Below are 27,481 nucleotides of genomic sequence, written 5' to 3' on the forward strand. Positions count from 1 at the left end.
AACTTGGACAAAACTTTAATAAAGATAATGCAACAGAATACTGTCAAAAATAGTATTGTTTATCTTAGGAATCACACACACACACACACACACACACACACACAAAGGCTGATATGGTTTCACAAATATTTCATTATTTATGAGGTGTCCAGAAGTCATCATTTAGGACAATGTTCTTATTCTACTTGACCCAAATCATTAAAATTAACATTGGGAAAATTATGGAATACTTAATCATCACTGCAATATACAATGTGTCCATAAGATTGACAAAAACATTCATATATGTAAATATAGACAGAAAACTCATTAAAGAAGCATTGACTGTTTTCTACTGTTCTACACCTGGATATATATTCTGTGATTTACAGCGAAGTAAGTAATGATCTTCAGAGAAAAACCTTCACTGCAACAAGATCCCAATAGTATGGAAATTTACTTATATTTATAATATTTTAGATCTTCTGTATATTAATAGACAAGAATGACTTAGTAATGATGTATGTCCAGGCATCTCACCCCAGATACCAGGGTAACACATTGAGTTAATGACTAATCTAAGTTTCAGGGAACATGGGCTCTAGGAAATTTGATAACACAAAAGGATCTCAAAGGCACATTATTAAAGGAAAATGATAAATGTACTATAACAGAATCACAACATTTTTTTTTTACTCATTCATTCTGTAAACATTTACAGAGCACCTATATCACTGATTCATGCATTCATTCAACAATTATTTACTGACTGCTTTCTATGGAAAAGGCACAATTCTGTTTACTAGATCTGGTCAGTACTGCATTAAATGACTATGATATGGCCCCTTACCCTAAGGAATTAACAGTTTAGAGGGAATATTACAATTAAGATGTAGATGTTAAGTATTGGGTGTCATAGGAATCCATGGGTAATTTAATTAAACAGAGATTGGAGAGGAGTTCACCATACAGACTATGGAACATCACCGTAAAATCTTTGAGTGAGTACGAGGCAAAAGACTTCATAAGAGATACAAAATAAGTATGGGCTTTCTCTGGATCCTTAACATTACACCTCAACAGTCCTTTTTGTGAACATATTTTAGTGGCTGCATAATAGAGAACCATCCTATCTTTTAATATTTACAATGTTTCTCCCCCAACTTTTCTGCTGTTAAAAATAAAATTAGAAAAAAACACCTTGAACTGGCAAATATACTTTGTCAAAGGGGACAGAATTAACAACAAGGTCTAGGCAGTCTGCTTGCTTGGGACATTCTGTACCTGTTTCACTCATTACCTCATTTTTCATTTTCTCTTTCTGGGTCAGGTTTAATCTAGGGTCTTTTTTTGGTGTGAATTATGTAAACCCCTAGATTCTTCCTTTTGTAAGCAATAAAATACTTTAATGATGTTTTGGTAGGTGGTTAAAGTACATCTTATTTACTGATAGATGAATTGCAATGTACTTTGACTAAACACTGTTCAGCTGACTCTATCAACAATTGCCACTTTTTTCACTAGTATGCACAGTGGTTTAAGGGGGAAAAAAAACTGGTTTTGAAGGGAAAGAAAACATGTTTTGAATATTTACCACATGCCAGGCATTGTGATACATGTTTTTATGTGTGATATCTCACTTAATGCTTACAATAGTCCTGCAAGAATGCTGTTATTTTTCTTACTTTTACAGATAAAACTTGTTGGTTTCTTTTCTCTCTAGTTCTAGTTCACGGTTAGCAGTCATGGCATAGAAAGAAGAACACCGAGGTAGAAATTAGGAAATATGTTTGTAGCTATGGCTCTGTCACATGTTGTGTGACCTTGAGTAAGTCACCCCCTGATTCTGTGCTTTAGAAACTTCATCTGGAAAATGAGAATGTAAAAACTATGGGAAATGATGTCTTGGCTCAAACTCCTCCCAAAAGAAAGAGCTTTTGCAATAAGTCTGTGTCCTCTGACAAGTGTGCCTTGCATTTAAATTCAGGTGTGTTCCAAGAAAGGTGTGTATAAATCATACTTTTGAAAAGTGGCTCATAATTTAAAGGCACTTACAGCAACTTGCTATTTTAAGGGGCCCTACAGTTAATTTTGGAAATGATTGTAGGCTCTAGACCTAGATTGCCTGCCTGTATTCAAATTTTGGCTTTGATACTTAACAACTGTTTAACTTTAGGCAAGTTACTTAACCTTTTTCTGCCTCAGCTCCCCCATCTGTAACATTTGGATAACTATAATATCCATCTCAAAGGATTATCATGAGGATTAAATGAGTCAACATTTGTAAAGCACAAATAACAGCGTCTGGCACATGGTAGCATGTTAGTGTGTGTGGTGAGACAGGGCCTAATGCCTTGGCAGTGTAAATAGATCTCTCCTATATACCCATTTTGAACATTTGGATTTTTATATATTAGATATTCTTAAGCTAATACACCCCCAAATAGTCACAGGACTCCTGCTAGCTCACAGGAGAACAAACTATATTATTTCTTCTTTATAAATCCATAAAGTGGAAGAAAACTATTTCAAGCTGGAGAATGCTGTGATATATAAAGTAACTTGTGGCAGTGCAAATATCTACAGCCATTATAGCAATCAGTGCAACAATACCCATTATCTATGGTCTTAAAATTAAAAATATTTGACTTAGTAATTCTACTTATTCTACCTTAACCAAAGAAAATAATTCCAAGTCCAGAAGTCTTTATTCCCCAATATATTTATTTTATTTTGGATAGAGAAAATTGAGGTGGGAGAATAAAAATCCAAAGGATGGCTAACTGTTATGAAGATATTAAAATACATCCAAAAAGTCTAATCTAAATTAAAAGTTTTCAAATATAAATGCAATATAATTACAACTGCATTTTTAAAACAAGCTATTATAGACCACCACCAACAAAATAGTACTGTGAACCAAGGAAAATATATACTAAAATATTAACAGTTATTATCTATAGTGCTCTGGGACAAATGTTTTCTAAAATTTATTTTCTTTGTGACTTTATGTTTTTTTCTAACTTATTTCAATGAACATGTTACTTTATAATGAAACAAAGAATACACCAATAAAGTCAGACACTAGCAATATCCACCAGTGCCAAAAACAAAAACAATGATACATCTATTGATGAATCCTCTGGGACCACCATTCTTGTATAACAAAGTTGGTTACATTTAAATAAACAAATAAACAGACAAAACCACTTCTCTGTTGCAGAGACTCCTGGGCAGGAAAGGGAGACCTGGGAGGGGTGGAGGAAACCAAGGGGTTCCAGGGAGCTGTCCACCAGGAAGGTGCTAGCAAGTTCTCTGATCATGGGTGAGTATAAGAGCACCCTCTGGAGGCTGGAGCCCACAGCCCACTTCCCCTTTCTGCTTCTTTTCTGTCTTCACCTCTTCTCTTTCCCTTCACATCATCCTGTTTTATTTTCCTTCCTTTCACTTCTTATTACTCTATTTGCCTGAGAACTGGGGAGGTTGGAAGAAATAGCACTTGTAGAGCACCCAGATGTTGATGCTAAATAACTGGATCCTTTCTCCCCTTCCCCTCACTTCTTCATTCCTTGAATTCATCCCTCCCCTCTTTTACTTCTCTGCTCATTTTTCTATTTTTTTTTTTTTTTTTTCTCATTTTAACCGTCTCCTTACTCCCCCTCCTCTCTATTTTGGGAGAGACACAATAGAGAAGAGAGGAGGTTCAGAAGTTGCATTCTACCAGACGATTCCTTTCCTTTGTAGCTGGGATGGGGGTGGATCATGCAACATCCCAATATGAACTAGAAAAATATGTTGTAGGCTTCGACAGCACTTTCAAGAACTTTTCTCTATTCTGATCCTTCAAATAATTCATTTAAGGCACCTGAAGTGGGCCCAGGGGTTCAGTGGTTTTATGCAGTTGGACTGTTGTTATATCAACAAGTAGTTATTGGAGAAAGGAAGAGACTTATCACAAAGGTATGAGCCATATTTCATTCACATCTTCCTTTTAATTAAAAAGAAAGCAATGATTACAGAGAAGATTACAGTTTAAACAGCACTTTTATAACATTAGGGAAAATAACAATATCCCATCATTTTTCTTTTTTGCCTTGGAAATGTTGGTGACTGGAAAGGGGAGAGTGAAAGAAGGAGCACACACAGGGGATGCTAACCTTTACAATGCATCATGGACAAAACAAAGGAAATTAACAATATATAGGCTGGGCATTGGGATCACATTCATAACTTGGATTTTTGCAAGTGAAGAAGATAGAGGTAAGCAAAGGCAAAGCCAATGCCTAATTTCAGACAATAGCACAGAAGCTACTATGAGAAAAAAAAGTCTTCCAGAAAGCCCCTTCTTCTCCAGTGCAAGCTCATTTCCATAAGTAGCACTATAGGGGAAAAGTATATGGATGGGGCAAGGAGAGGACTGATATAATGAGGAAGACCATTTTGGAACAAGATATTTGGTTTCTACTATGAGATCTTAAGGTCAGGTGGGAAAGTGTATTTTAGGAATGGGAGTAGAATTAGTTAATTCCAAGTCTCTCTCAATAAACTTGGAATTCTGGAGGAAAGGAATGGTATCATACCTAACATTTGTATCTCTAATGCCTATCACAGTGCTTGGGACACAGCCTGGCACAGAAAGACAATCCATGTTTATATTTGTCTAGCTAAACTGATTGACAGCTAGGATGCAATAAGGGACACACTAAGGATGGTCAAGTGATAAAATTATTTTTGGTTTCCACCTTGAAAGCTCATGTTAATCACCATCCTTCAAGTCATTTACTAGGTTTGGGAATTAAAACAGAGTTTAAGTGTTTTTGAAACTGGAAGATCCTGGCCTACACATTATGTTTTATGCATCTTCATAATCCCAAATATTTTCCAGGAAAGAAAATATTCATCCTATTAATCTTACTTTCAAACTTACTATATAATACTGGAATGAATGTATATTTTTAGAAATTCCATCCATATTGACATCTGTCTCCATGGGTTATTTTTAAGAATTATTTAAATTTCACTTTGATTGTTCAAAGATTCAAATGCATATTTTATTTTTTTCCTTAACTAAATATTGCAATTAATATAGACATCTGCCACATCATTTGACTTTGAGATTGTGGAGGCAAGAGCTCTTTATTGCCACTTCTCTAGTGTCTAGCATTTGTTAGATGCCCAGTGAATATCTGTTGATTACATGGAATAATGGCTTTAGTTTTTCATTAATTTTCATAAATACAACTCATTTTGTGAATGTTTAATCTACATAAAAATGGTACCTATATTTTATACAAAGACTTAGCATAGAGCAAAGTGATTTTGCTTTCAAATGACTGAACTCATAGCAAGGAAGAGCAATTTATCAAAAGAACTTTCCTAACAGTGAAGGGGTTCCTCCTAGAAGTGATGAGCCCCCTCAGCGTAGCTATGAAAATTACCAAAGCCATATATATGTATTAATCATTTGATGAATGCATGTGTACTAAGAATTGCATGTATCTCATTTAAACTGTATTTCTCATAATGGCATAGTGATATATAATGCAGTAGTTATTACTATGCCCACTCCACAGATGAGAAATAGATACTTAGAGAAATCATATATTTGGTTAAGTGGTACATCTAGACTTGGGACACAGGCATGTCTGAAATTTTCCACATTATGCTCCATTGGCATCTGTTAGATAATGCTGAAGAACTTTTTCACTAGAGGAAGGCTAGAAGGTTCTAGTATCCTTTCCATACCTAAGATTCTAAGGTGGGAACCTTACATCAACCTTCTGTTAAGTTTGGTTATAATATTTTAATTGTTCCCATTATATAGGCTTTTTAAGAATTATAATACTCAAAATACTTGTCAAAAAGGTTGGAATAGACCCTCCAAAAGCATTATTTTATTTTCATAGATAATAACTTATTTTCCAAGGAAAAATGTCTGCTAATACATGTGATTTATGTTTCACTCTGTTGACATAGTTCTCTCTCACAAAACGAGTTTGTTAAACCAGAACACCAAAAGGAAGAAAAGTGAAAGGAGGTTAAACTAACGTAATTCCCCAGCCTTTAAAAAAAAAATGCATGCTTGTAATTATACCAATTCCCTCAAATATGGTCTGGAAGTCAGGGGAAAATTTAACAGCATAAAGTCAACTTCTTTGAAAATGAGCTTCAAAGGTTGAATGTATATTCAACAACATTCTCCACACCAACAGATTATCTTATTTGATTATTAGCTTGTGTTTAATTTCCCTTGACAAATAAATCACCTTTGTTAATAATCATTTAGCACTGCAAAGCAATTCTCTTAAGTTTATGGGAATGGATTTTTAACAGTAGCCATCACTCAGACGTTGCTGTAAATACAATTAGAAGAGTGAGTGGACAGAAGCATGGGGAGGGTGGCAGGTTTTCTGAGGGAAAGCAGCTAAGAAGTTAGATATTGGTGCTATTCATTCATATATCTCTTCCTGATGGAGGAGCAGACAGATCTTCAACAACTCTAAAAACTCTTCAAAGGTTTCAAAAGGCACACCTAGCTACTCTTTAGAATTATTAATATATTAACTGACTCTAAGGTACAACTTATTATGTTGGGTAAAAAACATAAATCCTTGGCAGTAACTTTACCATTAAATGATTTTATGAAACACATCATTGGAAAATGTTATCAGCGAAGGGAGTCTTCAGAGATCAACTTATCTACATCTCTTGTTTTACAGAAGAAAACCTGAAGTCAAGAGAGAAGATTCTTCAGCATTGCCAGTATAAGAATCACAATCCTGATTCCCAGTTGTTCCACTAAGCCTACACTTTCTCTGAGCACTATCCATGAAGTTTAATATGTATATTCCATTAACTTTACCAGCAAAGGTGCTTGCCAGCTGTCCAATCCAGGCTCTGGTTTTATCTCTTAGATAAATCATGTGGTTTTTATTCACTTACAAAAGTAAATTTTCAGTTGTTTCAGATGATGGTCTCTCTCTTTGGATAGTTACCATGGTGGCTACAGGAAGTGTTTTAAGCAAACAGGCTGGATGAACCCATTAGAATTGCAGAATGAAAAGAAGTCAGAACTTACTGGGGACATGCACTCAGACCATTCATGGACTAAGACTGTTCAAATGTTCAAAGTTCTGTGCATCTTTTTTGAGAGAAGCGTCACAGAAGCCACCAAGAAAGCTCCATTAATGTGTTTTGGACAAGGAGCAATGAATGGTAACCTGCTTCAAAAACCTTCAAACCTCATTTCCTTGGAAACACCAATCATCTTTACAAAAATCTGGGGTGGGACAGTTATTAACTAGAAACTTCACTGAGTAACTGCGCCACCTCTTGATAAAATTTCTGTATGTTGATTTCAAATGGATTGTATAAGCTCAGAGAAAAATACACAATTGGGGCAACATGAGCCTAGCTCCAGATTTTTTGTCTAAAATAAAAATAAGCTCCTGATCTTTAAAATCGTCTAACTGCAAACTGATGTGTTCAATCTCGGCTCAGGCAACATCCACGATCCCAGCTAACCCTGACGCTGGGCCGAGTGGGTTGGGGTTCCAGGTAGCGGTAACCTCTGATGACTTCGAGAGCTCCCACATGAGCGGCCAGGAGTCCAGCCACCAGCTACGTACGTAACGAGATACATAAGTACATAAGTACATGAGCTTCTCCGAGGTTTATCTGCTGTTGGAGCGCTGCACGTTAGCAACCAGGGTCCTGTCACGACCGAGTTATCAACACAGCACCGGGCGCTGAAAAATCAAAGTGTGCTCTCCCGGTCCTCAAAAACATCCTGCTAGCAGAGAAGGCAGAGCAAGTCTGTGGCTGTGTCACTTTCCCACAGGCAGACATATAAACAAACAACAAAAGGAACTGTTCGCTTCCCCGAGGGAGGCAGCATGCATTATAAAGACATGAACCTCGTCCTACCTTGCATCCAAACATCAACGACAAAGTGTTGTTGGTGCAAGCAACTTTGCAGTGGCAAATCATTGGTGTAAAACAGTCAGGGTCCTTAACAACAGGGAACATTCCTTCCGGGCTGCGGCAGTAGCAGCTCGCTGGGGGACCCGAACGCGGTCCTCGCCCGGCACATGGAGCGACAGCCTAGACCGAGCGGCCGCTTGGATCGCTGCCCCCTGCGCTCGGCGCGGCCATCCCGGAGCCCGATGGAAACAACGCCGCGGGCAAGTACCGAGCGTCTCGGGGTCTCCCTTCCCTGGGGAACGAAGGGTGGGGGAGGGACAGAACCAAGATGAGTTTCCCCCCCTATGGTGGATTTGGGGGAGGTAAAATTAAAAATTAAAAATTAAAAAAAAAAAAGAAAACATAAAAATAAAAGGAAGCGAGGCGCTTAGAGGAGGGTTCAAAGGAGGTGGGGCAGTATTAGCATGTAAAAGGATGTGCCCGCCTACTCGCTCCAGTCACACAAGATTGTCATGCCAGCTGAAGGGGCTGAAATTATTGCCTCTGAAGAAAAAAACACTGCAGCTCCCGATTTGGTAAAAAGCCAGTGGCTTGCTGCAATCCAGAGTCACCGTGGGGAGGGCTGGCCGGGCAAGTGGAGTGGGAGGGAGGGGCCGGGAGAGGGAGGGAGCGGAGCGCTCGCCAGCCGAGCCCAGCCCGCGCGCTCGCGGGGTGAAACCAAGGAGTCCCCGGTCGGCGCGTGGCGGCGGGCCCGCGCTGACGTGAACTCAGGACCACTCTTGGCCCCTTCGCCGCTGCCGCCCGAGTGTAGGCGACCTTAGAGGCCGAGTTTCCGGGAGGAGGGAGGCCCGTGCATAACAATACAGGGAGCATCTTCCCCGCCCGCTGACGACAGCGTGCCCCACGGATGGCCAACAAAGGGGCGTGAGGTAGAAATGTGCTCAAAACGGCTTGGTTGGACCCTTCACTGAACCTACTCACTCCCTGGGTAGTAGAAAAGGCTTCAAAATCAAGGCTTGATATAATAGGTTATATCTAACCCCAAAAGGAAGAGTCCACCCTCTCCCTATTTTGAAGTCCTAGAGGCGCCTAGAAGCCCCAGAAGTATTTATGTTGCTCTTGAAGTATGAAGAACGATTGGTGCATGCTTTGTTGTTGTGTTTTTCTTTTTTAACTTAGGCTGTCAACATTGCAGACACACAAACACACAAAATCAGCATTTGCCTGGCATAGCTGCATTTGCTTTTTGGGAAAAAAAAATGGGATAGGAAAAGTATGGGATAGGAAGTGGGTAAAACTAGCACCCTTTGGGTGCCTGGCATTGTGCCTCACATACCGTTGATGTAAAAGAGCAAGGCATGGGGATTTGGAATCAGACTCGAGCTCCGGTGCTGGCTTTGCATAAGTTATTTCAATTGCCTGAGATTCTATTTGCTTATATGTAAAGTGGGTCCATTAATTCCTACCTTGCAGAGTTGTCATGAAGTACACTCCAGCACTAAGCCCCAGGACTTAGTAGCTGCTCTATACTTACAAAGCTTTTCTTATGACTTAGCCTGCGAGGTAGATGTTAATTGACACGTTTTTCTATGGGAGGAAATTGAGGCCCTTGAGGGTTATAGCATTTACCCAAGTCATACAATCAATAAGATGGTTCAAAGAAAAGCGGGGCATAGTAGTTTAAAAAGCTTCTCCAGAAGCATGTACCATAGATCCATGTGAAAAAAGTCAGGCCTGTTGCATTCACATGAATGAGGTATTTCTGAAAGCCTCTTTCTAATTGGACACTGAACTTGGATCCTACCTGAAATACAGGCACGACATACTCCAATATTTTAAACTCTGCCAGAACCATGGCCTCCTGATGCAGTTTCACCAGAACACCAGACTACTTTTACTCTGAAATAATAAGATCCCCAATACCACTCTACACTTTAGCCCTATAAAGTCTAGTAAAAACAAGAGTATGGTGAGAATTGTTAAGTCAAATGCAGTGCCCTGTAAACTTTCTTCATCAAACCATATCCAAAACACCCCAGCCTTCTGCCCCAATTAATGGTTCCTTTATTGTGTTAGAATTCCTTGGGGTGCTTGTTATAAATATGGGTTCTCAGGCCTAACCCTATATCCTCATTACATAAGTCAGATGGATGTCAAGGAAAATACATTTTTAATCAGCCCTCCGGGAACAGGAACATGGGTCCTGTCTATGAAACTAAGATCTCTTTGAAGGGACATCAATATAAAACCAAGTATGAGCAAAGATGAAATGGTCTTGAGAGTAGAGCCAAACCTGGTTCTAACTGAAGAGGGCAGTCATGTCACAGGCTTTGGGATTCTTACACTAAGTGCTAGGGTCTACCTAGTTGGTTTAGGAACCAGGATTGATTAAATCTAGTGCTGGGGCTGCTGGAGTTCATGAGGCCTAATACATATGTCATCAAATATACTGGGTCACATTTTAGGAGTAGAAGTCTGATCTAGGCCTTCTGTAGAATCTTAAAGTCACATTCACAGATTAAGTGTATCCTTTAGCATTTTATCCCTTTATGTTACCACAAAATGTGTGATTGTGTGAGTACTTCACCTAAAGAGCATCTATAATTATGGCTGTTTTTCCAAAGGAGAATGGATTCTAAAAGTCGTACAATATTTCCCTTGTTTGTTAGTCTATAATTTGGATTTCAAACACCCCAAAAGTATTGTATGCTCTATATTGTGATGTTCCAGTAATATCTAACAGTCTTTCCCTAATGAATTACCCAAGCTACAGCTGACCTCCTATTCTTCTAGGGCAGCATTGAAGGCTGCCATGTTCAAGTTGTTTCCCATTTTACGGTTTGTACTGGTTTAGATTGTTAAAGCCCAATGACAAAAAAATAAAGCAAAATGTACATCTTATTCCCTGTTCTTCCTTATTGCTTAACTTTAATCAATGAGAGTTCATTTATCTCCATATCTACCCTCTCCCCTCCCCCACCCCCAGGTGTATATATGCTATCTGTTCATAAAAATCTGACAAAATGCTTTCCCTTAATTCTTGTCTCACAATAATAGCTCTAGGGTGAATCGAAGAAGGGGAGGAGAAGGAAACTGGTTTCCATGACAATGCATTCCATAGTTACAGCCAATAACCACTATAGTTAAAAAAAAAAATGAATCACGGTTATCTTAAGATATGAACATACTGCATTATTGGTCTGAAAAGCACTAATTTGGGAATGTATTGCATGGGGGTGTACTGAAGTATTTTTAGGAAGTTATATTACTAGGGAATGCTGGGAGATAATGCATTCATTTTAATAGTCAAAATATCACCCTTAATTAAACATTTCAATGACTGGCAACATTTACAGTTCTTCCTAATAATTATCACTTTTATAAAATGATACCTTATAGCTACACACTATTAACATTTTTCCTAATGACAGCTTTCCTCAAAATGGACTCATGGCCACACACACACACAAAAAAATAGTATCATAAATAAATGTGACCAGGGCTTAATTGTAATATTTTTAATTTTTATAATCAATTATTAGTAGTAGTATTCCTAATCAGAAATGGGGAAAAGATAAGAGGTGTGAATCATTTACTAATCTTTTTTCTTTCTTTACTTTTCCCTTCCATGGTGACTTTTTTTAAAAAGGCAGTTTGTGTTCGAGGGGAAAGTGTAGATTAGACATTATGAGCCATTGTGCTTTTTCCTACTGCCTGTGTGGCTTTGAGCAAGCTAATCAGCTTCTCTGAGACTCAATTTCCTTGTCTGTTAAGATGAAATGTTTATACTATATCATATCTAAGTTTATGTCCAGTGCTGAAGTTCTCTGAGTGGTCTCCAAAATACAGAAACATAAGAATGTAAAGGAAATACGAAAGCCATTTTGTTCTGTAACCTGCGTTCAGAAAATAAACTTTTATATAGTGCTTACTATCTGATATGCTTGCTGTGTGCACTGTTCTAACTGCACCATGTGCTGTAGCTAGTTTCTACTCATGAGTGCCTATTGTGTGCATCTCTTTCCAATTCCCCACTCAGTGACATCATGTTAGTAGCTTGGAATTGGCCATGGTGGAAATATTTACACCATAGAAATTGGAGAAACATTTACCAGCACAGGACTGGTCTAAATACTTTACCTGCATTAACTTATTTAATCACCACACCAACTCAATTTTACAAAAAAGAAAGCTGAATTGCAGAGAGATTAAGTACTTTGCTCAAGATAACAAAACTGGTATACTAACTAAACTAATCAGCTAACAAAAAAATCTTGATGGCTTTCAACAATAAATGCTTATTTCTTCCTCATATTACATGCCCATCATAGCTTCGCTATAACTCTATCCCATGTTTTTCCATGGATGGAAGAGTAGCTCCTCTCAGGGAAATGATGGTCTCATGACAGAGGGAAAATAATCAATGGCTGAATATGCAATGGCTTTTAAAATTTGTTTAGACATTAAAAACATCTTCCTGCTCACACTGTTTAAACCAGGATATGCAATGTGGTGGAACCTGATGCCACTGGGGGTGGGCGAAAATAATCCTTTCACAAGAAGGTAGGAAAGAATATTGGGAACAATAATACAATAGATTATAGCTTATCTGGTGCTAGAACTGGGATTTTAACCTAAGAAATCTGATTTCAGTATTTAACTGTTTATTAAGTAGGCAATTTTGCCTGTCACTTCCAGTTATCCTGTCCCAATTTTTCATCTACCTTCCATAATAAAGTTTGTTATTTAGCATTAGGAAGTTCTTCCCTATGACTCCTGTAAAGAAAGCATAGTAGATTTAGAAGACACATGAACTTTAGAGGAAATCAGGTACCCTTGGGTTTTGACACTAATAACTGTGATTTCAAGCTTTATATACCTTCCCTACCCCTCCCATTGACTGCAAACTGAGGTTCATTTATTCTCATTTAATCTTTAATAGAGGTTTTCATGCAATTAATTCATCAATAAGTATTTATCTCAAATTATGTTTATACCATTGCCCTACCTGAAAAGTATAACTTAGAGATGTGTATGAATTATGTCTTTGTGCCATCAACAAGTTTACAAACTAATTGAAGAGATTGTCATGAAATAATAGCCAACAAGGGAAAGTATATATACTTAGGTACTGATAAATGTACTTAAAGTCCGTAACAACAACTGACCAATCTATTTAACTTTTGTGAATTCCCATTGCCTGTTCTATAAATGGCAGTAGTGCTATAGGATGCTAAAAGGCTTAAATGAGATAATCTTTGACAATGTCTGTCACCCTTATCTAGTTTGTACTAGGCATTCAGTAAGTTGGAGGGGCTTTATGTTAATATCTTAACTTTTTTTCATTGCAAGTTAACAAGAAAGAACAGACCTATTAGATTCACCCAATAAGTATAATCATGAGGCTTCTCATTCTACAGAACAATTCTAACTCTTTAACCTTCTTCATGGACTTTACTATTCCAATTGTCTCTTCATATCCTTTCTCATCTCTCCTATGTCCCTCTTAATGTGGAACACACAACTGCAGTGAGAAACTTTCAGGACCCGTTCAAACACACTCTAATATCTATCATATTTCTCCCATGATTGTTGACTCTCTGTAGTCCCTGTAATTTCTGAGTTCTCCATTTCTTCTCAACTGCCTCCACTTATAGACCCCTTTGGGCCAGTCACACTTACTGACTGGTTCACCTTCATTTGAGTCACACTTAGTGTGTCTGTTTGAACTTTAATTGAATTAAGTTTCTTGTTTAGTTGTAGTATGGAATGACTGAACCAATAAATAAATGAATAAATGAAGAAGAAATGAACATATGGGTTGAGCCAGGCTATCCTAAGCTCTCTCCTAGGCCCTAGAAACTGTGTAGATTTTCATTTGTCTCCTAATCCATGCCCTCAGTCCTAGCTAAAAGGAATACACCCTCTATTAAGGGTATGCCAACCCACCCAACCCATAGATTCAGAATCGACTTTGACACCTTTTTAGCAAGTGTTTTGAAATAATGATCATCTTCAGCTTCAATAAGTCAAGGCAAAATTTTGCCTCTAAAACTTCTTTTGATGTTCATTTTTTTGCCATTTTGGGAAAGCAACTCCAAATATTACCCTTTGTGCCACCTGTGAGAATTTCTTCAGTAGCAAAATCCAAATGAAAAAGAACTCTTCTTAGGTATTATTATTCACCAAATTTGACTTTATTGCTGCAGTAGAAAGTACAAAATTTGTCTATTGGGTCCCAGATACAGCCTTGACATTTGCCATCTTGCAGCCACTGTATCTTTTTGATAGTTAATTTTCTTGTACATTAAAAAATGGGAGAGGGATATTAAACAATACCACCTATATCCCAGGGTTCATATAAGGATTAAATAAAATATGCCATATATGAAAGTACCTAACAAAGTGCCTAGCACATATTATTGAGTGCTTATCAATACTCATTTGTTCATTCATTCATTCATTCATTCATTGTTTTATTCATTCATTAAACATCAAAACTAGCCAAGAAACTTATTTCCAATAAATGTCAACCAAACACAGCAACTTTCCTGTGAAATCACTAATTCTATTTTTATACTGTGCTTGCCCATCTGTGAAACAAAGGAAAATTATTCATTGTCAAAAAAAGTATACTAAATCATAGTTAAACTTAGAGAGCAGCAATTCATGGGAAGATTGTGAAAAAACATGGCTCATTGTAAATGGCTTTATATTGCTACTGTGTGCTTCTCTACTACAAATAGATTTTCCTTATCAGCTGCCTTTCATAGGAACAATAGATGGCTCTTCTAGCTGCAAGAACTAAATGAGGCAACTTATCCTGAAGAACACCACTCTATTATTTTGCAAGCAGGAGCCTTCAGCTAATCATTTCCAAACCTAGTAAAATGATTATTCAATGAAACAATTGCTCCCCTGAAATACTGTGAAGACATAATATCTCTTATAATTTCCAGCTACCTACCACAGAACTAAGATCATGATATAATAATCTCTTTTTCTCTTGGTAAGTTGCAAGGCTGTTGGTTAAAGTCCTTAATAGCACTGTGCCAGTTTGAATGTATTATGTCCCCCCCAAATGCCATTATCTTTGATGTAATCTTGTGTGGGCAGACCTGTCAGTGTTAATTAGATTGTAATTCTTTGAGGGTTTCCATGGGGATGTGCCCCACCCAACCGTGGGTAATGACTCTGATTGGATAATTTCCATGGAGGTGTTGGCCCGCCCATTGGGTAGGTCTGAATTCAATTACTGGCACACTATATAAGATCAGACAGAAGGAGCGAGCTTGCTACAGCCAAGAGGGACACTTTGAAGAAAGCACAGGAGTTGCAGATGACAGACATTTTGAAGACGGCCGTTGAAAGCAGACTCTTGCTCCAGAGAAGCTGAGAGAGGACAAATATCCGAAGTGCAACTAAGAGTGACATTTTTGAGAAACTGCAGCCTAGAGAGGAACGTCCTGAGAGAAAGCCATTTTGAAACCAGAACTTTGGAGCAGACGCCAGCCACGTGCCTTCCCAGCTAACAGAGGTTTTCCGGACACCATTGGCCATCCTCCAGTGAAGGTACCTGATTGCTGATGTGTTACCTTGGACACTTTATGGCCTTAAGACTGTAACTTTGTAACCAAATAAACCCCCTTCTATAAAAGCCAATCCATCTCTGGTGTTTTGCATTCTGGCAGCATTATCAAACTAGAACAAGCACCAGTGTGAAAGTCTAGCTTAGCCAGATTTTCCTGTTTCCTGTTTGCTTGAAATAATATCATTTTAAAGAAACTATTTTTGGTACAGTTTGTGAGTTACTCCTGTTACAAGAATGTTAGCACTTTCTTCCTTTATTATAAGGACAATCAATCTCAAGTAAAATGTGTTGGAGGATCTGAATTGGGTTTGCTAAAGTAGTTGGAACCTGGCCTTTGCTGGGTTCATCATGTTAGAATGTTCACTTCATCTCCCTCTTTCGGTTCCCAATTACTATTTATTTACTCACTGGTTGTTCCACAAATGTTTTTGAGTGTCTACTATGTGCTAGGCTCTATGCTAAGTTTAGGATACAATGGTAAATATAGACCACTACAGACCAGTAGGGGCGGCAGACTGGGTTAAGTGCTTTAAGTAGAGCTACCCAGTTCTATTAGAGCATATAATAGGGAAAACTCACCTAATAAGGGAGGACAGAAAAGGCATAACTAGAGATATGATAACTGAGTTGACTTCAGAAGAATGAGAATTAACTGGACAAATGGAGGAGGGAAAAGCATCTCAAGTAGAAAGAACAGACTATACAAAGAATGTGTAGTGTTAGAAACCAAGGAGTGTAAAAGGAACTGAGACAAGCTCAGAATAGTTAGAATACAGAAAAAAAAAAAAAAAAAAAGGAAAATGTCAAGGGAAAAGAGGCTAAACAAGAAAGGAGAGGCCAGACTATGCAGGCTACATTTAAGATTTTTGTTTTTATTCTAAAAACCTTAGGAAACAGCATAAGGAATTCTTTAACAACTTATTGAGGTATAACTGGTATAAAATAAATATTTAAACTGTACAATTTGAAAAGTTTCAACCTATGTAGTATCCATGAAACTATAGGTCCAATCAAGATAGTGAACCTATTGATCACTCTCAAAAGTTTTCTCATGCCTTTTCATAATTCCTCCTCCTACCACTCTTTCCCACTTTTCCCACACTGAAGCTATTATTGATATCTTTTTGTCACTACAGATTAATTTGCCTTTTCTAGAGATTTATATAAATGGAATCATATGGTATGTATTTTTTGTCTGACATGTTTCACAATAATTATTTTGAGATGCATACAAGTTGTTGAATGTGTCACTAGTTCATGTCTTTTTATTGGTGAGTAATATCACATTGTGTACATATACTACAATTTGTTTGTCCATTCATCTGTTGGCAGAAGTTTTAGTTCTTTCCAGTTTGGGGTTACATGGCTGCTATGAATATTTTTGTACACATTTTTATATGGGCATGTATTTCCTTTTCTCTTGGAGTAAGGTGGCTGGATCATGTGGTAAATGCATGCTTAAATTTTTAAGAAACTGCCAAAATATTTTCCAAAGTGGTTGTACCATTTTACATTCCCACCAGCAGTGTATGAAAGTTCCAGTCCCTCTGTATCTTTGCAAACACTTAATATTGCCAGTCATTCTAATTTTGGCCTTCTAATAGATGTATAGTAGTATCTCCTTGCAGTTTTAATTTGCATTTCTTTAATGACCAATGGTGCTGAATATCATTTTCCTGTGCTTATTTGCCATCTGTATATCTTCTTTGATGTTTATTCAAATCTTTTGCTCACTTGTGAGTTTTTGGTTCTCTAACTGTTGAGATTTGAGAGTTCCCTTTATATTTTGGATACAAGCTCTTTATTAGATATATGTTTGCAAATATTTTCTCCCAGTCTGTGCTTTGTCTTTTGATTTTTAAAATTGTGTTTTAACAGAAGCTTTTAATATTGATGAAGTCCAATTTACTATTGTTTTCATTTGTGGTTTTAGTAGCATATCTAAGAAATCTGTGCTTAACCCAAGGTTACAAAGATATTCTCCTCTGATTTCTTCTAGAAGTTTTCTAGCTTTATATCTTACATTTAGGTCTAGGATCTGTTTTGGGTTCTTTTTTGTATAGAGTGTGAGATATGGATTCAAATCCATTTTCATGCACATGTATATCTAATTGTTCCAGCACCATTTGTTGAAATCAGCTATCCTTTCTCCACTGAATTGCATGCCTTTGTCATAAATCAGTTGTACATATAGGTGTGTTTTATTTCTAGACTCTCTCTGTTTTCCATTAATCTATTTGTGTATCTTTCCAACAATACCAGGATGTTTTGATTGCTGCAACTTTATAATTATCCTTGAATTTGGGTAGTATTAGGCCTCCAAATTTGTTCTTTTCCTGAGTTGTTTTGGCTCTTCTATATACTTTGAATTTCCATATGAATTTTAGAATTAGCTTGTTGATATCTACAAAAAAAAAGTCCTACTGGAATTTTGATTAAGATTGTATTGAATCTCTAGATAAATTTGAGGAGAATTGTCACCTTTAAAATACTGAATCTTCCAAACCATGAACAAGGTATATCTCTCCATTTATTTAGGTCTTCTTTAATTTTTCTCAGGAATATTTTGTAGTTTCAGTGTACATCTTTCATATCTTTCATCAGATTTATCCCTAAGCCTTTCATATTTTATGCTACCTTAAATAGTATTGCTTTATTAATTTCAATTTCTGATTGTTCATTGTTAATATATAGACATACAATTGATTTTCATATGTTGATCTTATATCATCCAACTTTACTAAACTCACTTATTAGTCTTGTAGTTTTCTGTGGATTCCATCAGACTTTCTATGTAGATATCATCTGTTAATAAAGACAATTTTATTTCTTCTTTGTTTCTTTTTCTTGACTTACTGTGCTGGTTAGAACATCCTGTAAAATGTTGCATAGGAGTGGTGAGAGTGATTACCCCTTACTTGAAGTTTTTTGTGGGAAGTTTTATATAAAGATTTTAAGCAGGAGTGAGTGTGTGATATTAGATTTGTATTTTAAGATTAGTATTCTGGTTTCTGTGTAGAAATAGATTGGAAAGGGACATAAGGGCAGTGGGTGGACCAGTTAAGAGGCACATTCAGTAATGCAAGCAAAAAGCAATGGTCATTGGAGTAGAGTATTAGCAGTGTAAATAAAGGTAAATGGTTAGGCTCAAGAAACATTTTAGAAGTAAAACGAAGAGGATGACATAACTGGGATTCCCAGTTTCTATTCCATCATATAAAGAGCTTGGAAATCATCACTCCCATTCTCACAAGAAAAAGCTGAGCAAACTGAAGATCAACAACTCTTTTTAGGGACAGTAGATAATTTGGTTTATAAGACAAATTATGAATATAAGATCATAGAGCAAACTGTTCTGCCCTCAAAAGTGGAGAGACAAGCAAATAGAAAGGATCACAGCATACCAAGAGCAGAATTCTGCAAATGGAGCCACCGGTAGGCAGGAGCACTTACATTGTAACTGATGAATTGTGGAGGCCCAGCATGGACTACCTTCAGGTAGTCCTAGGGGAACCCAGTCCTAAGAGGGCCCCCCACATTTTTGTGAGTTTTACTGTCAGGAACCTTACCAGGTTCTGACTGTGTAAATCAGAGGAAAATCCCCTTGTGTTTCCAGCAGGGGGAGGAGAAAAGTAACCTTTTGAAATATACTCACAGAATTCTGTTCTAACTAATAAAGGCTATACTGAAGGGAAACTATTTTACCAGTGCCTAGTCTATTTTACCAGAGCCTAACTCATGTGGGGCAAAGGAAATACCAATAACCACCCACTTTGGGATTCCCATCTCACCTAAGGGTGTATATAAAAAGAAAAGCAAGGAGAAAAAAAGAAAAAACAAAAAAAGGAACAGCATATCTAAGAGATGTGGGACAATTTTTAAAGCACATTCTGCAAGAAGCATATAATGGGACTACCAGAAAAAGAAGAAAGAGGAAGGAAATAGCATAAATATTTTAAGTAATAATGACTGAGAATTTCCTAAAATTAATAAGACACCAAACCATAGATCAAAAAAAGCTCATAGAATACCAAGCAGGATAAATACCACAAATTAGATATTTAGGCGTATCATATTCAAACTGCTTGCCAAAGTGACAGGGTTAGTGCTAAATTGTATGTGAGGGGAAATAAAAATGATTTCTGGTTTCTAGTTTACATAACTGGATAATTTGTGATGCCATTAACTGAAATATGCTATACCAAAAGAGGAGCAAAACTGAACCCTATTTTTCTCAGTAGCCACACTTGATTATGACTCATGTAACACCCCGTTTTTCAACAATGCAGAAGCCATCTAGATTGGACCTTATTTGGTGCAAGTGTGATAGGAAAGGTGTGTGGTAGAATGAACATTTAGCAAGACAAAAATGTACATAATAATAGCAATATCTACAGTCCTTGCAGTTAGCACCTTCTTAATAGATTTCAGCCTATTGCAGGAATTCTGTTCTGTTTGTTTGTTTTCCCATAGAAATAGATTTCTTGAGATAATGAAAAAAAAATCTGAATGGCAATAAGTTCAAGAAAAGAAGATCAATATTATTAGTCATCAGGAAAATAGAAATTGAAACCATAATGAAATATCACAACACATCCATCAGAATAGCTAGAATTTAAAAAGATTGACAATTACAAGTGTTGATAAGGATGTGGAAGAACTAGAACTGTCATATCTTGCTGGTGAGAATGTAAAATGGTATAGCTGCTTTGAAAAACTGTTTGGTAGTTTCTTTAAAAAGTTAAATATAAATGTACCATATGACCCAGCCATTCCATTTCTCAAGACAAATGAAAATCTATGACCACCCAGACTTGTATATAAATGTTCATAGCAGCTTTTTTTCACAATTGCCTGAAACTGGAAACAACCCACATGTACATCAACAGGTGAATAGATAAGCAAAATGTAGTACAGCTTGTAATACTAATACAATGGAATGTCATACTATTGAGGAATAAAAAAGGAAAAAAATTACTATAACAAGCAATAACCTGAATGAACCTCAAAATCATTATTTTAAGATAAAGAATATAGGCATATTATTTATATTGTATAGTTCCACTTACATAAAATTCTAGAAAATTCAAACTAATATATAGTAATAGAAAGCAGAAATATGTTGTTGCCTGGACCTGGAAGTGGAAGAAGGGAAGGACTGCAAGGGGTATAAAGAATATTTGGGGGGTGATGGAAATGATGTATATCTTTATTATAGTGGTAATTTACAAGCATGTATTTCTATAAAAATCCATCAAATTGAACATTTTAAATGAATGTAGCTGTTTTTATATGTAAATTATATCTCCATAATGTTGTTTAAAAATATCTTATGTGGTTTAGGATTCAAGAACAAGGAATTATATTACTTTTTTAGGTGCATTATTAATTTAAACATCAATGATTCAGGTTTTAACCAAATAACTCCCCAAATAATTTCTTTCTACCCAAGTGTTCTAGTTTGCTAATGCTGCAGAATGCAAAACACCAGAGATGGATTGGCTTTTATAAAAAGGGGGTTTATTTGGCTATACAGTTTCAGTCTTAAGGCCATAAAGTGTCCAAGGTAACACATCAGTAATCAGGTACCTTCACTGGAGGATGGCCGATGGCGTCCGGAAAACCTCTATTAGCTGGGAAGGCACGTGGCTGGTGTCTGCTCCAAAGTTCTGGTATCAAAATGGCTTTCTCCCAGGGCGTTCCTCTCTAGCAAGCTTGCTCCTCTTCAAAACGTCACTCACAGCTGCACTGAGTTCCTTCTCTTTGAGTCAGCTCATTTATATGGCTCCACTGATCAAGGCCCACCCTGAATGGGTGGGGCCACGCCTCCATGGAAATATCCCATCAGTTATCATCTACAGTTGGGTGGGGTGCATCTCCATGCAAACAACCTAATCCAAATGTTCCAACTTAATCCCCACTATTATGTCTGCCCCACAAGATTGCATCAAAGAATATGGCTTTTTCTGGGGGACATAATACATTCAAACCAGCACACCAAGTATTATTATATAAGCTGGTGATTCCTATTTTGTTAGAAGACAGAATTCTAAATAAGGTACAATTTTCCAGAACTAGAAAAAATTTACTCTATGAGTTTGTCCAGACCATAGAGACAATAACTTGTTTACTCTTACCTGCATTTTACCTGATTTAGAGTGTTTTATAAAACTAAGAAAATATAGAATAGCTTTAAAAATGAAAAGTTTCTAATGATTAAAGCACAGAGTTTTAAAGTTTAAAATTAAGAAATATTGAGGAAGCAATATGAACATGACTCAAAAATGAGGATTCTCTGGCTAAGAGGTCTAGTACTTTTGTTTGAATGCTGATAAGTCATCATTCCTGACATCTGATAGCAGGTCAGGGGAAGAAAAATTAGGCGGAGGACCTAGCAATTTTGCATAAAGCAGTATCAAATCAATACAGTAGTATAAAAAACTACCTCACCTCTATAGGCAATTATACTACTTGAGTTTCCCTGAGCATGAGACACATTAAATCCTTGTTTTTCTAAAGTTCTAATAGTGAGGCCACCTGGGATCTTTTAGAGGGTGCAGTGGGGTGTTTCAGGCCCCAGCTAGACCCTAGAATAAATTAGTCAGACTCCCAACCTCACATTGCCTGGAATCGCTTTGTCAACCAAGGTAGGAAAGACTCTAAGTCCCAACCTCCAGAAATGGGATATCATCACTGTGCTTTCTTTCCATGTTATCCAATAAAAGAGAGGGAAACTGCTGACAGTTGAGAGTAAGGTGATGGTTAAGTTCATGTGTCAATTTGGCTAGGTTATGGTGTCCAGTTGTTAGATCAAGCAAGCACTGGCCTGATTGTTACTGTGAAAGTATCTTGTAGATGAATTTGCATCTATAATCAGTTGATTGCATCTATGGCTGATTGTATTTACAATCAACAAAGCTATTGCCCTCAATAATGTAGGTAGTTTACTGATCCAATCAGTTTGATGTCTTAAAGCCAATACTGAGGATTTTGGAAGTGAGGAAGCAGAATTTCTGCCTCTTCGTCAGCCAGCCAGCTTGTCTTGAAGGATTCAACTTTCATCATCATCAGAGGTTCCAGCTTGCAGCCTACACTATGGAATACAGATTTGCCAACTCCCACAGCACCATGAAACAATTCCTATAATCCCTTCCCTTCCCTTCCCTTCTCCCCTTTTCTCTCTCTCTTTCTCTCTCTCTCTGTCTCTCTCTCTCTCCTCTTTCTCAGCAGATCTGTTTCTCTGGAGAGCCCTGATTTATACAGATTTTGGTACCAAGAGTGGTTCTTTAGAAACAGAATCTTAGTGATGATATTTATGAATTGATTCTGGGGTGTCTGGAATTGATTTGCTAATCTAATTAGTTTTAGAGGCACTAATGACTTTATTTTCAATGATCAAGTGGGCACCGATAGTCCATGATGTGAAATGGTAATAAAGATATGCAAAAAACCATCAATGTATACTCCTATTCAAATGTTTACAAGAGGCAAGGCTCTGGATGATAGTATATTTGATACTTCAGCAGATTTTTGTGACATTAAAAATATGATGTTGGCTGGTTGTTCCTAAATACTCTGGATAAAGTTGTTAAAGAAAAAATGAGCTCAGGTCTTCAAATTCCCAGCTCAAGAACCACATGAATATCATAAAAGTTTCTATGTGTGCCCTGAAAGTCTTATTGCTTATAGTCACAGAGTTGAGATTTCTGAAAACCAAAAGCAGATTCTTATGATGTGAATAGCTGAAATACAACACATATTGAATTCCCAACCTTGCCTTTAAAAGTAAGTGCATTGCAATGGGAACATATGGACTGATCAAGATGATGACAGAAACATTGAACCTCTAAATTCTGCTGAGTCTTCTTTGCCAGATAAACCTGTAATGGCATACTCTGGGGAAAGAACTCTCACACCTGTCTGAGGAGATTAATCTTGTTTCACCAGATGAAACTGTAATGGCATGTTCCGAAGTAGCTGACTTGCAAGGCACTTCTAATTCTTCTCATGACCTAACCCCCCCACCCCTCTTTGCTTCCAGACCCGTAACTAGACTGAAATCTCAACGAACCCCTAAAGGTGTGGTACAAAATGAGACCCATGAAGAGGTTTTTACTCTCCAAAAGAACTGAATTATTTTTCAAATTTATTCAGAAAGTAATCAGGGAATATTTCTGGGAATAATATCTTCCCTGAAGATCAGATATTACTGTGGGAACTGCTGCCACTGAACTTGGGTCCTTAAATACAGTTAGTATGATCAGATCTCAAGATGACAGGAGCCAAGGGGAGGCACTTAATTGCCAAAGACAAGGTAGGCATTGTTACCATAATGGACAACAGAATCAAAGCAGTGATTAGAATAGTCTGACTCACAATGACATATGGCATTGGATTATTGATCATGGGGTACCTAGAAGTGAAATAGATAAGAAGTCTAGTAAATTCTTACTTGATTTTTATAAACTGAAGAGTTTTAGGTTAAGTGAAGAAAAGTCTAATTTGAATCACAAAAACAGAGAGTCATGGCCCCTGAATCAATTCCCAAATATGAAAAAGTTCACAGATCCAGAATGCCTTGAAAGAAAGGAAGCTAGGTCTCATTAGGAAAGGCCCTTGCCACACTACCAGAAACGTATATTGATAATCTTTTTCTAGCTTTCTCCAAAGGGTCCTATAACCTTTTAACTGGGTGAGTGTACACTGGAGAAAAGGAAATGATCAGACATTTGGGGGATTACTGGATACTGGTTCTGAGCTGACAATAATTCTAGGAGACCAAAAATACATTGTGGCCTACCAATAAGAGTAGGAGCTTATGGAGGTCAGGTGATCAATGGAGTTTTAGCTCAGGCCCATCTCACAGTGGTTCCAGTGGATCCCTGAAACCACTCTGTGGTTTTCTCCAGTTCTGGAATGTATAATTAGAGTAGACATACACAGTAATTGGCATAATCACCATATTGGTTACCTGACCTGTGGAATGAGGACTATAGTGGTAGGAAAGGCCCAGGGGAATCCACTAGAACTACTTCAACCCCCACCCCACCCCCCAAAAAAAAACAGTAAACCAAAAGCAATACTGCATTCCTGGAAGGATTGCAGAAATTAGTGCCACCATCAAAGACTTGAAGTTTGCAAGGGTGGTGATTCCCACCACACCCCCGTTCAACTTTCCTATTTGTTCTGTGCAGAAAACAGATGGATCTTGGAGGATGACAGTGGATTATTACAAACTTAACCAGGTGGTGACTCCAATTGCAGCTGCTGTTCCTGATGTAGTATCACTGCTTGAGCAAATCAACACATCCCATGGTACCTGTTAGGCAGTTATTGATTTGGAGAGTGATTTTTTTTTTCTATACCTTTTAGTAAAGACCACCAGAAACAGTTTGCTATTGCCAGCAATATACCTTCAATATCCTATCTTGGGGTTGTGTCAACTCCCTTCTATGTCATAATCTAGTCTGCAGAGACCTTGATTGCCTTTCCATTCTCCAAGACATCACACTGGTCAATTATATTGATGACATTATGCACACTGGACCTAGTGAGTGAGAAGTAGCAATGCTCTATACTTATCTGGTAAGACTTTTGTGAGTCAGAGAATGGGAAATGAATCCAAGAAAAATTAAAGGGACTTCTGCCTCAGTGAAATTTCTAGGCATACAGTGGTGTGCGGCATGTTAAGATGTCCTGTCTAGGAGGAGGGGGCAGGGCAAGATGATGGCATAGGGAATGTAGTTAGTCCTCTAGAGCAGCTAGTAAATAGCCAGGAACTGTCTGGAACAACTGTTTGGGCAAAATCTCTGACCAGACACACATTGTACACCAGTCTGGAATGGGTGGAAGGGCTGAGACGACAGCATAGAACTCTAAGTAAAGCCCCCAAAGTGCAGAGCTGGTGCTCCTCCCCCACTGGCATGGCAGACTGAGTTGGAAGACTTCCCTGTGGGAAAAAGATGCAATCTCCACTAGGAGCAAGGGAAAGTAGCTCAATCAAGCTCCAAATGTGGATTTAATTAACAAATTTGGATTACTGAATGCAAGCTGTAAGCACAGATAAGCCCAGAGCAAGTAGGAAAGAACCCTGAGATTTATTCCAGCAGAGAGGAGGTGGGGCTTATGGAAATAAAATAAAATAAAATAAACAAATAAAAACTGAGGCTTTTTTAGTTGGCTGAGCTCATAATAATGGAAAAGGACTGTGCCCCAAGAAAAGGGGCACATAGGTCTGGGTACCAAATCTGGCCCTTGACAGGCAAAACTTTGGGGCTGGTGACTAGCTCTGAAAAGGGGATTTTTTTTCTTTTTTAAACTATTCTAAGTAGCTCTTTAGAGAAAGTCTCAGGCATTTTCAATTGTCAGTGATGACCCAGGCAATGGTGGAGTTAAGATAGGTCTGAGAGACAAAGTAAGGAGTCAAGTGAAGGAGATAATTCCCTAAAGGGTGTATCCTCCCCAAGTAAGGGTGGGGGGTGAGGCCCAGCTCAAGTGGTGGCCCTTCTTCAGAGAATTCAGACCCAAGGGCCTGGGGGAAAAAAGGGGAAAAAAAAAAAAAAAAAAACCAGAAACAGCTTAAGCTTGCCTTCTACTTCTACCTCTCTCTCAACCACACTCCTGGCAGTAACATGGTCTGCTGAGAATTAAAGCACCACACCTCTTTACACTGGTGGGGAACTGTAGGCTGAAAAGCACCACCTGTTTGGTAGGATAAGAAAAGCATAGAATCTAGAAGCATCACAAAAAAGTGTTACAAAGCCAACCAAAAGAAAACCCTAAGTAAAAGAGTGAGAATGACTTCTAGAATAAACTAATCAAGGCAACTAGATGCCTAGACACCAACAACAAGTTATGAGTCACATCAAGAAAAATGAAGATATGGTCCAGTCAAAGGAAAAAAAACAGCACTTTGAATGAGATATAGCAGTTGAAACAACTAATTTAAAATGCTGAAACAAACATGCTAAATCAATTCAAAAGTCAAATCAAAGAGTTGAGGGAAGATATGGTAAAAGAGATGAATGATTCAAAGAAGATATTAGGTGAACACAAGGAAGAACTCAAAAGTTTGAAAAAACAAATGGCAGAACTTATGGAATTGAAAGGCATAACAGAAGATATGAAAAACACAATGGAGACTTACAGCAGTAGATTTGAAGAGGCAGAAGGAAGAATTAGTGAACTAGAGGACAGAACATCTGAAATCCTAAACACAAAACAACAGATAGGGAAAAGAATGGAAAAGTATGAGCAGAGTCTCAGGGAATTGAATGACTACATGTTATGGGTGTCCCCGAAGGAGAAGAGAAAAGGGACAGAAAGAATAATGGATGAAATAATCATAGAAAAATTCCCGACTCTTATTAAAGATATAAAATTACAGATCCAAGAAGCACAGCATACCCCAAACAGAAAAGATCAAAATAGACCTGCTCCAAAACACAAATAAGACTGTCAAATGTCACAGACAAGGAGAGTTCTGAAAGCAGCAAGACGAAAGTGATCCACCACATAGGAGGGAAACTCAATAAGACTAGGTGCAGATTTCTCAGCAGAAATCATGCAGACAAGAAGGGAGTGGTATGATATATTTAAGATATTGAAACAGAAAAACTGCCAACCAAGAATTCTATACCTGGCAAAACTGTCTTTCAAAACTGAGGGAGAATTTAAAATATTTTCAGACAAAGAGACACTGAGAGAGTTTGTGAACCAGAGACATGCTCTACAAGAAAGACTAAAGGGATCAATTCAGGCAGATAGGAAAAGACAGGAGAAAGTGGTTTGGAGAAGAGTGTAGAAATGAAGACTCTCAGTAAGGGTAAAAAGAAGAGAGAGAAAAAAGTTGAGAACATAGGTTTTTAGGAGTTAGAAAGTGTGTAGTGACTGGGCATTTGATGCTGAAGGAGTACAGAATGTTCAGCAGGATTGATTGTAAAGATACAGAAATGGACAGCACAATACTATCTGACAGTAGGACAATAT

At 37.6% G+C, this 27,481-nt stretch overlaps 1 protein-coding gene across 5 annotated transcripts in view; it reads right to left on the minus strand.

The window, feature by feature from the left end:
* The window catches only part of DLG2 (discs large MAGUK scaffold protein 2), a 2,332,374-nt gene that overhangs the window by 1,254,314 nt on the left and 1,050,579 nt on the right, over window positions 1-27,481 (minus strand). For 2 of the 5 annotated variants that reach the window (XM_037840915.1, XM_037840902.1), the window contains exon 1: window positions 7,906-8,213. The exons of the other annotated variants lie outside the window; for them this stretch is intronic. In XM_037840915.1, the coding sequence (XP_037696843.1) occupies window positions 7,906-8,007 (102 nt within the window). In that variant the 5' untranslated portion in view covers window positions 8,008-8,213. Of the gene's footprint in view, window positions 1-7,905; window positions 8,214-27,481 lie in introns of those variants that run through there. 5 annotated transcript variants of the gene reach the window in all.

This window comes from Choloepus didactylus, chromosome 6 (genome assembly GCF_015220235.1).
Source record: "Choloepus didactylus isolate mChoDid1 chromosome 6, mChoDid1.pri, whole genome shotgun sequence".
In the NCBI taxonomy this organism is placed as follows: Eukaryota; Metazoa; Chordata; class Mammalia; order Pilosa; family Megalonychidae; genus Choloepus; species Choloepus didactylus.